Consider the following 10,343-nt stretch of genomic DNA (forward strand, 5'->3'; position numbering starts at 1 on the left):
ATGCGTCTCTCCATCGCTGTGCAATCATAACTCTCCCCCCAGACCCTGTTCCAGCCCCAGACCCTGGGTAAGGAGTGTGTTGCGCAAGGCTGCTGTGTGTAGTAATCCTTACTCTCCCCTCCCCCCAGACCCTGCTGTGTGTAGTAATCATTACTGTTCCCCTCCCCCCCCAGACCCTGTTCCAGCCCCAGACCAGTTTTTACCAGACCCTGGGGAAGGAGTGCGTGGCTCAAGGCTGCTGTGTAGACATCTTCCTCTTCCCTAACCAGTACGTGGACGTGGCCACCGTGTCGGAGGTCTGCAAGCTCACCGGCGGGCAGCTCTACAAGTACAACTTCTTCACGGTAAGTACCCCCCTCGGGACGGTGGTACAGTCCACCCCCTCAGGACACTGGTAGTGGCTGCCCCTCGGAACAGTGGTACAGTCAAGTCCACCCCCACAGGACAGTGGTACAGTTCACCCTTCTGGACACTAGTATCTGTATCTATATAGCCGATATAACACACCAGCTGAATAGTACAGTCTCAGGACAGTGGCACAGTTTGTTTAGTCCAGACCACCTCTAACAATGATATGGAATAGTTCTGAATACAGGAAAAAAAATTGTTGGTCATCCCCTTAGCTGTGTAGTACAGTCCATAACACCCCTCTGCAGAATGGATTGTTCCTAAAAAAAAGATCCAATACAACACATTTTAATACCTTTCTTCACATGTAAATAAACCATTGTTTTTGTTGAAATGATATGTAACATGAAGAAGAAGGCCCAATGTGTTAGAAGCAAATCATTTCTATATAGGTTTTTGGTTTTCATTTAAAAAAATGCAGTTTCCTATAAACTTGGATTTCTTTCTCCCCCTCACATAAATGTAGGAAATGCGAAACAACTAGTAATGCTTAAAGTTTCTCATATTCTGGTCATTAAAAGTTATATTGATACACCATTTTCATAATTAAGTTATTTTCCTTTATACTTATTCACTCTTTCCTTCATACATTTATTCTTGCCTTCCTCACAGCATCTAAATTTAAAAATCTAATTTTGAACATTTTTAATTTGTCATTGAATAGTTTCTGCATCTCTACATTCCATTTCATCTTGTACACACACCTATAACTTATAAGCTAGCTCATGGTTTATAGTGCACATGCACAGAGTCAGGCAGGGTGGGTCATGTGTCAAAGTTGAAGACCCCTGGCCTTTGACATGTTACCCACAACTCCTCACACTACACATGTGCACTTGAAACTTTGAAGTAGCCTATTTCTCTGCTCGCATCTCTCAGCATGAGATCTAACCCGGCTGACCGTGCATGGATGTTTTTGTTGGTTTTTGTTTCATGTGCGGCCGAACCTTTGTGCAATATTAGCTGGAACAAACCACTCAACACCATAACCCCATGGAGGTAACGTATATTCTGCCAAGGTCATCATTCCGCCCCCCTCCCACAACTATTCTTTAACAGTTATAATCCCATTAATACAAACTAATCTAATTATTATAGAGATAAATAAATCCAGATTGTCTCATCAGTTATCAAGGGACAGTTTGTATTGAAATTCAACCAAAAACAAACATTGGGTTTTACTGTTTCTTTAAAGGAGAATCATGAATCACTTGCCGGACACAAATTCATGATGTGGCCAAGGAGAGTCATGTTCCCAAAAAATCATTTATTTGTGTAAAACCTTGAAGTATAGTACAATGATACTGGCTGATCTCTTGAATAATCACCATAGCAACAAGGAAATTCCTTGATCATGGTATCCTAATAGTTGATATATTTGTGATCTCTGGTGCCCTAATACCTCTGGGGTTAAGGTTGTAGTTTGTCTACATTACAGTACGTTATAACTTTCAAGGGGAGTAAAGATTGAAAAGGTGCATAAGGAAAATATTTTTGAATGCTCTAAAAATTGTCTTGTGATGTTTAGTGACTCATGGCCATGGTAACCTGTGATTGGTTAATCATGGTCATCTGTGATTGGTCAACTTATGGCCCGTGATTGGTGTGATTCAGGCCAATATATGTCCAGTTGTGATTGGTTGATCATAGTCACCTGTGATTGGTCAGCACATGTCCAGCAGTGATTGGTTAATCACAGGAACCTGTGATTGGTTAATCACAGTTAGGTTCCCTGTGATTGGTCAGCACATGTCCAGCAGTGATTGGTTAATCACAGGAACCTGTGATTGGTTAATCACAGTTAGGTTCCCTGTGATTGGTCAGCACATGTCCAGCAGTGATTGGTTAATCATGAGCACCTGTGATTGGCCTGTATATGTCCAACTGTGATTGGTTAATCACAGTTAGGTTACCTGTGATTGGTCAGCACATGTCCCGCTGTGATTGGCTAACCGTGGTCCCGTTTGATTGGTTGAAGGCGGTGAATGATGGGGAGCGGTTTATCCAGGACCTGACGCAGGACATCCAGCGACCAATCGTGTTTGACGCCATCATGAGAGTCCGGACTAGCACAGGTGAGAGCCTGGTCGCCTTTTCTTGTTTGTTTGTTTGTTTGTTTGTTTATTTTCATACACCTGGGTAGCCTATTCAGTGCTGGTACACTGGTTTTCAATAGGGCCCAGTTTCACATATACATACAAGGAAATAAAAAACAACTTACAGAGAGAAAAGTAGACATATACGTCGGAACATATAAATACAACTGAAACATGAAAGACACAGATAAATCAAAATCACAATCCGATCCAAGGTCAACAGTTTGGGAGGTCAGAGGTCGCCTTTTCTTGTGTTCTTTGGTTCACACAAGAGAAAATCACAAAGTAAAATTTTAGGAACTGTAGATAGAGTGTGCTGGGGTAAGACAGACCAATTTGGTCTATATGAGGTCTTCCCTTCTCTGGGTTGATATTGCAGAAAATCTACAATATGGTACTTACTAGATTTGACAGAACAAGTGAATGATTGGCATGGTACATGCTGTAGAGTCAGGAAAGGTTAGAGGCCAGGCATTTTCTAAATGGTTACCTTCATATTTACCAATTAGAAATAGGGTTGACATGCTCTAGAACTTGTGGACCCTTTGACGTCTGGTAAATGACTACAAGTTAATGAAAGCTGCTTGATACAAGAATGAACTCTGAATTTTTTCATTTCCGTGTGATTGCTAAACCCCAGGTCAGACACACAGTGAATTGGCTTGTTACTAACCATCTTTGTTCTCCCCCCAGGGTTCCGACCAGTGGACTTTCTGGGGAATTTCTACATGTCCAACACGACAGACGTGGAGCTGGCAGCCATGGACTGTGACAAGGCCGTCGCTGTCGACTTCAAACATGACGACAAGCTGAGCGAAGAGCTGGGAGCATACATTCAGGTGAGGGGGTGGTCAGGGTACTGTGTTCTGCTTTAGCTGGGAGCCTACATTCAGGTGAGGGGGTGGTCAGGGTACTGTGTTCTGCTTTAGCTGGGAGCCTACATTCAGGTGAGGGGGTGGTCAGGGTACTGTGTTCTGCTTTAGCTGGGAGCCTACATTCAGGTGAGGGGATGGTCAGGGTACTGTATTTCACAATGACAAGCTGAGCGAAGAGCTGGGAGCCTACATTCAGGTGGGGGTGTTTGTTTGGGTACAGAATCTTGCTTTTGGATAACATGGTATGGGGTTTCTATCATGTATGGGGAGGCGAAGGGGAGAAGAAAAAGGGGTGGGCAATGAAAACTTGTCGCTGAACTGCTGCAGCAACATGGATATAGTGTGCAGTTCTGTATTGGTCTTCACAAATGTTCTGTTCTTCAGTATGCGGTACTGTAATGTTCTACACCAAAATTCTATCCTACAGTGTGCAGTTTTGTACACCAGTGTGAGTGGACAGAGGAGGCTCAGAGTGCACAACCTGTCGCTGAACTGCTGCAGCACCATGGCTACAGTGTGCAGTTCTGTAATGTTCTACATGTTCTATCCTACATTGTGCAGTTCTGTACACCAGTGTGAGCGGACAGAGGCGGCTCAGAGTGCACAACCTGTCGCTGAACTGCTGCAGCACATGCAGTTCTGTTCTGTTCTGTTCTATCCTATAGTGTGCAGTTCTGTAATATTCTACATGTTCTATCCTACAGTGTGCAGTTCTGTACACCAGTGTGAGTGGACAGAGGCGGCTCAGAGTGCACAACTTGTCGCTGAACTGCTGCAGCACCATGGATACAGTGTGCAGTTCTGTAATGTTCTACATGTTCTATCCTACAGTGTGCAGTTCTGTACACCAGTGTGAGTGGACAGAGACGACTCAGAGTGCACAACCTGTCGCTGAACTGCTGCAGCACCATGGATACAGTCTGCAGTTCTGTAATGTTCTACATGTTCTATCCTACAGTGTGCAGTTCTGTAATGTTCTGTTCTGTTCTGTCCTACAGTGTGCAGTTCTGTACACCAGTGTGAGCGGACAGAGGAGACTCAGAGTGCACAACCTGTCGCTGAACTGCTGCAGCACCATGGATACAGTGTGCAGTTCTGTAATGTTCTGTTCTGTTCCCCAGTGTGCAGTTCTGTACACCAGTGTGAGCGGACAGAGACGACTCAGAGTGCACAACCTGTCGCTGAACTGCTGCAGCACCATGGATACAGTGTGCAGTTCTGTAATGTTCTACATGTTCTGTCCTACAGTGTGCAGTTCTGTACACCAGTGTGAGTGGACAGAGGCGGCTCAGAGTGCACAACCTGTCGCTGAACTGCTGCAGAACCATGGATACAATGTGCAGTTCTGTAATGTTCTGTTCTGTTCTATCCTACAGTGTGCAGTTCTGTACACCAGTGTGAGTGGACAGAGGCGGCTGAGAGTGCACAACCTGTCGCTGAACTGCTGCAGCACCATGGCTGACCTCTACAAGAGCTGTGAGATGGACGCCATCATGAACATCCTCTCCAAACAAGGTTGGTTTCCACGGCAACCCGTTGTCAGGGTTACAACATGACTGTTAGCTGAGAGAGAATCCAACATTTTCATGAAGACTTTTTTCTAGAAAGCTCAAAATACTTGATCATGTTAATGCTAATAAGTCTTTCAACTTTTGAAAACAGATTTTGAATAGCTACCATTTCATGTTTAATTTACTAATAAATTCAATTAGCCAGGAAGTGTGATTTTCAATAGTTTTCAACATTTTGATAACTATTAAGTACTAGTAACTGCCCAGGAGGTTTTACCCTGAATGTGTAGACCACAGAAAGAAAAGCCTTTTATGGGGCTTATTGTGGATCTAAGTAAACTCAACTCAACCCTGATGTTGTTTGTTCCCACTGCAGCGGTGCGATCCGTGGTGAACTCCACGCCCAAAGCCATCCGTGAGCAGCTGATGGCCCAGTGTGCCAACATCCTGGCTACCTACAGGAAAAACTGTGCAAGCCCCTCATCAGCAGGACAGGTGTGTGTTTGTGTCTCTGTGTGTCTGTCTGCCTGTGTGCGTGTGTGTGTGTCTGTGTGTGTGTGTGTGTCCGTCTATCCGTTTGTGTGTCTGTGTGTGATAGATACAGTATGTTTTCTCTCCCGTCTATGACAACCATTATGACGTTCCTCTCCCCCACAGTTGATCCTTCCCGAGTGCATGAAGCTCCTCCCCCTGTACGTGAACTGTGTGTGTGTCTGTCCATGTGTGTGTGTCTTTCGCATGTGTGTGGTAGACGTTATATAATATTTGTCCCTCCCACAGTTGATCCTTCCCGAGTGCATGAAGCTCCTCCCACTCTACGTTAACTGTGTGCTGAAGAGCGACGCGCTGCAGGGCGGGGCCGAGACGTCGACAGACGACCGCGCCTGGCTCATGCACCTGCTCAACTCCATGGACATCAACTCTTCAGGGGCCTTCTTCTACCCAAGGTTACTCCCCCTGGTGAGTACGCACAGTATTGCAGTAATCATAGTGATGGGGCCTTCTTCTACCCAAGGTTACTCCCCCTGGTGAGTACACACAGTACTGCAGTAATCATAGTGATGGGGCCTTCTTCTACCACAGGTTACTCCCCCTGGTGAGTATGTACAGTATTGCAGTAATGTTTTATTTTTGGCAACGGCAGCAGTTTTTGCAAGGTTGACACCCATTTGTAAATGTTATAAATTTAATATAAATGTTTACCTCATTGAAGGGAAACATGTTGTTTTTGCTTTGTTTCCTTTTCTTCATCTGATCTTCTCCAAATGAAAAAGGTCACTGACCAGTACCAAATGCCTGTCCAATCCAATCCAATCCAATTCGTATACCCCCAAATAGCCCCGCATGGGGCATCGTAGGGGGGGGAGTTGGGGCTCCCGGGTTAGGGCGGGCAGGCCGCCTGCCTGGCACGGAAGTGCTCAACGTTGGGAGCACTTACAACCGTGCCAGGCAGGGCGTTCCACTCACCATGGTTACTGAAGGTGTGTCAGACACCCTGTGGTGTTCGATTACATAATATAGCAGCTGACAGTTGGAGAGAGTTGGAGTTTGTTAGACTAGACCATGTGAAGGTAGACATTATGCATTTTCCTGCAAATGTTACATATCTCCCTCCTCCCCCCACAGCACAACCTGAGTCCAGACAAGGACGACGTTCCCACGGCGATCAGGTGTTCCATCGAGCGTCTGAAGGACAACGGTGTGTACCTGCTGGAGAACGGAGTCTCCATGTTCATGTGGATCGGCATGAACGTCGACCCGGAGTGGATACAGAGCGTCTTCGGCGTGCAGTCCGTCGCGCAGATAGACATCGACTCCGTAAGTTTGTTTGCAGGCTTTTAGCTAGGATTTTATAATAGGGAGTCCAAACTTATTGGTGAGTCGCAGTAAGTGACTATTATAGGGAGGTCCAGGGGCATCCACCTTCCATGGTGCAGAGTTTTTGATGATTTTAAGGTAAAATGGTGCATTCTAAGGTATCCCAAGAGGCAAAAATACTGTTACAGATGTCACAGTAGAAGACTGTGACCGCAGATGACCTGGTAGCATCCCTGGTCAATCAGAATTTCATGCTTGTCAGAGGATTTTTTCCACAGTGTAAGGGCGTCCAGTACGTGAAATTCTTGTTATTCTCAGAAAAGTGAGTCCATATGATGCATTGACGTGTGCCTGGCTAAAAGCCTGTTTATTTGTTTGTTTGTTTATTCTTTAAGTCTGCTGCTATGCACTCATGAGCTGTTTTAGGATGCTAGTGTCCAGCTCAAAATTGCTCATTCGTTCATTCTTCATTCATTCATTCATTCATTTACTCAGTTTGGTTGGGAGTTAATCCAGGATGTTAGTTTACAGGCTGCAAATCGTTCATTCCACCATTCATTTTCTTACTCGTAGAAAAGTAAATCCACACCAAATGTATCGATGTTATATGTGGCCATATTGTCAGCTTTTATGTTAAAACAGATGCATTTTCCAGTAGCAGTTTGTAACTTTTCTGTAGTGTAGTCTTACATAGCATATTCTATCACACATGCTGCTGTATAACTCAAACTTCTGAACTTTTATTTTCAAAAATATCTATTGTTCTTTACCCTGCACTTGAATCACTTTCATTCTGCATGTTTGCCCTGTTTCTGCACGTGGGCGTTTCCCTCTTTGGTTGTCATAGTAACATTTGTGTCTCTCTGTACACTCCCCACCATCTCCTTATTTGGACATGTGTCTGTGTGTTCTGATATCTTTGTCCCCCCCTTGCCTGAATGGAACAGCCCACCTTACTGGACAAAGAAGTAAGTCATGTCTGTTTCCCTGCCTGTCGTTGTGTCTCTTAAAGACTTCCTTCTGTCTTAGAAACTTCCTTCTGTGTTTAAGTCTTCCTTGTGTTTTTAAGTCTCTGTTCTTCTCAGAGTTCACCACCCTAACATCATCTTTTACTTCCTGGCATAAAGCCTGTCACTACTGACCCAGGAGGTTTCTGTTTTTGTCAAAAAGAAACACCATGTTTCCTACTTTTGTTGAGCATTTCCCCAGAAGTGTTAGAGTACAAGACTTATGTTCAGTACATATACTGTAAATGCATTTAAGTTCGCGGGGATATAATTTTGCGGTAGCGGGAAAAAGGACTTTTCGCGGTGGTTTTAATTTCGTGGTAGCACCGTGCACTGTAGTATCTTATTAATGATTCTTAATGCCCTGGAAAAATATTCGCGGTGGTTTTAAATTCGCTCCGAAATGGCAAATGCGAAAACAGCGAACATAAATCCACTGCGAACATTTCTGCATTTACAGTACATATGTACACCACATTTTCTCCATAACTTAGCAAGGCTTCAGAACTACAGCTTAGGGGAATCACTGATTGCCACCTAATACCTGGGAATCCACACAAATCTATAGTCTTACACTACTACATGTACGTATGTCATAAGAAGAGGTGTTACTACTTACTAGAAATGCAAATCTTCATCAAATATCTCACTGAAATATAAGAATTTCAACACCACCAGGTTCCTATGAAATGTGACAAAGTAAAGTAGTATTTGCCATCTTCTGCCGGGTGTCCATTTCAAAGTGTTTTTGTTTGTTTGTTTGTTTGTTTATGTTTTCCCTCCCTCCTGTCCCCAGGGCACCCTGCTCAGCCTGGACAACCCGCTGTCGGCCCGCGTGCGCAACCTGGTGCAGCAAATACGCAGCCAGAGGAGCAGGTTTATGAAGGTCAGTACAGGTCATGACCTTTGGCATGGTTGCCAAGGCAACATTTGTGGATCAGATATTCTGATATTGTGTAGTTCAAATGTAAAATCATTTTGTTGAAATTTTCAAAGGTGACTGTAGTTGATTGATGTAGCATTGTTTTGTAATAACTATGGTAACTGACTGTTAAATTTTCTTTCTGTCAGCAAATTATGTAACAGCAGAACAATTTTATGTTGATTTCAAAATGTCAAACATTGGTAGTACTTTTTTTATCTCTGTCTTCAACAATTAGGACTTAAATGATGTAAACTGTATCTCTGTTATATACGTTGTCTGACCCTTACCTCTTCCCTCATGACCTCAATGAAAAGTGGCCTGTGGGCTGATTTGAGCTTTCATGAATTTAGAAAGTTTCAAACAAAGTTTAACAAACAAGCTGTGTAGCTTTCTGGCAGCTCACGATTTTAAGATGGCAAATTAGGAGGGATCATTTAGTACTTCACCAGGGTTGAACAAGTTTTCTAAAATCCACTTGTCCTATCGGGCAAGCACATAAAAAATGTACTTGCCCGAACCAATTTTTCACTAGCCCAAAATTCAAATGTCACTGTTACTAGTATATGCATTTTCACTTCCAGCAATGGAATTCTCTGTAGACAATTGCTTGATGTCATGACTGTAAAAAGTAACTAGTATATCAAAATTGCACTAAAATCAATGGAAAAATCTTACTTGCCCGATCGGACAAGTGGGGTAGGACATGCACTTGCCCGAACAGCACTTTCACTTGCCCTGGACAATAGGGCTAGTGGACTTGTTTATCCCTGCTTCACAGTATTTTGTAAATTGTTCCCACAGCTAACGATCGTGAGACAGCGGGACAAGTTGGAGCCGTGGTTCCAGCACTTCCTGGTGGAGGACAAGGGTCTGTATGGGGGGGCATCGTACGTGGACTTCCTCTGCCACATGCACAAGGAGATCAGAAACCTCCTGAGCTGAGGCCGGACACGACACAGGGAACAGGGACGGGAACTCGAGACATTGTGTACATTTATTCTTAAAGTCACCGAGACTACGTCTGGCCAGGTCAGCTTGAAGAAGGGCAAAACGGACCTTTTGTTTTTTAAATGATCTTAATTACTTTTTTCCAACAACAATGTAATAAACAAGGCTTGTGTACAAAGTAGCAATATAAAAAACATGAAAACAAGTCACAGAAATTTGACATGATGGAAATTGTTATGAAATTTTGCAGTAGGTTTGGAATTATCCTATTGATTCTCAAGTTGCGGCAAGTTGTATTGCCTCCCTTCTTACCTTCCCTGGAAGGAGCAAAAACTCACAGTCTTAAAAAAGTGTGATCGCACCAGATTGAAATGTTCATTCCGCTGAAGTCCTGACTAAATTGTGTCTTGATGATGTGTACTAGATACAGCACACACTCCAGCATTTAGACACAATCCAGTTCAGTGCAATGTAAGCCCATTATTTAACTGCCACAATAACGTGTGTCAAACACAAAGATGTTCCAATGGCTACAAATGTAGCAGTTCCACCAGCTGACATGGTCAGACGTAGTAAGGCCTGCTTATAGAAATGTCCTTTCACTGAAAGGGGACTGGTTTTAGGGACGATGATCGCCTCTGTAAGTTAAGTGTCGAAAGTGGAAGATAAAGTAAAATGTAAATGACACAGACATGAAATTCTAGTACTCATATTTTACATCGGAAATGATAAAAAATGCTCCATTCTGTCTGTAT

General features: G+C 43.6%; 1 protein-coding gene across 1 annotated transcript in view; it reads left to right on the top strand.

Annotated features, from left to right (window-relative positions):
* Nucleotides 1-10,062, top strand: part of LOC118411387 (protein transport protein Sec24C-like) — a gene marked incomplete in the record, with an annotated part of 44,074 nt that extends 34,012 nt beyond the window's left edge. The window contains 11 exon segments of the mRNA XM_035813648.1: nt 174-344; nt 1,372-1,407; nt 2,387-2,483; nt 3,198-3,343; nt 4,756-4,894; nt 5,267-5,385; nt 5,671-5,850; nt 6,517-6,708; nt 7,656-7,676; nt 8,512-8,601; nt 9,442-10,062. Of these exon segments, the coding sequence (XP_035669541.1) occupies nt 174-344; nt 1,372-1,407; nt 2,387-2,483; nt 3,198-3,343; nt 4,756-4,894; nt 5,267-5,385; nt 5,671-5,850; nt 6,517-6,708; nt 7,656-7,676; nt 8,512-8,601; nt 9,442-9,582 (1,332 nt within the window).
* Nucleotides 10,063-10,343: the final 281 nt, after the last annotated feature.

The sequence above is a fragment of the Branchiostoma floridae genome, chromosome 3 (genome assembly GCF_000003815.2).
Source record: "Branchiostoma floridae strain S238N-H82 chromosome 3, Bfl_VNyyK, whole genome shotgun sequence".
Classification (NCBI taxonomy): domain Eukaryota; kingdom Metazoa; phylum Chordata; class Leptocardii; order Amphioxiformes; family Branchiostomatidae; genus Branchiostoma; species Branchiostoma floridae.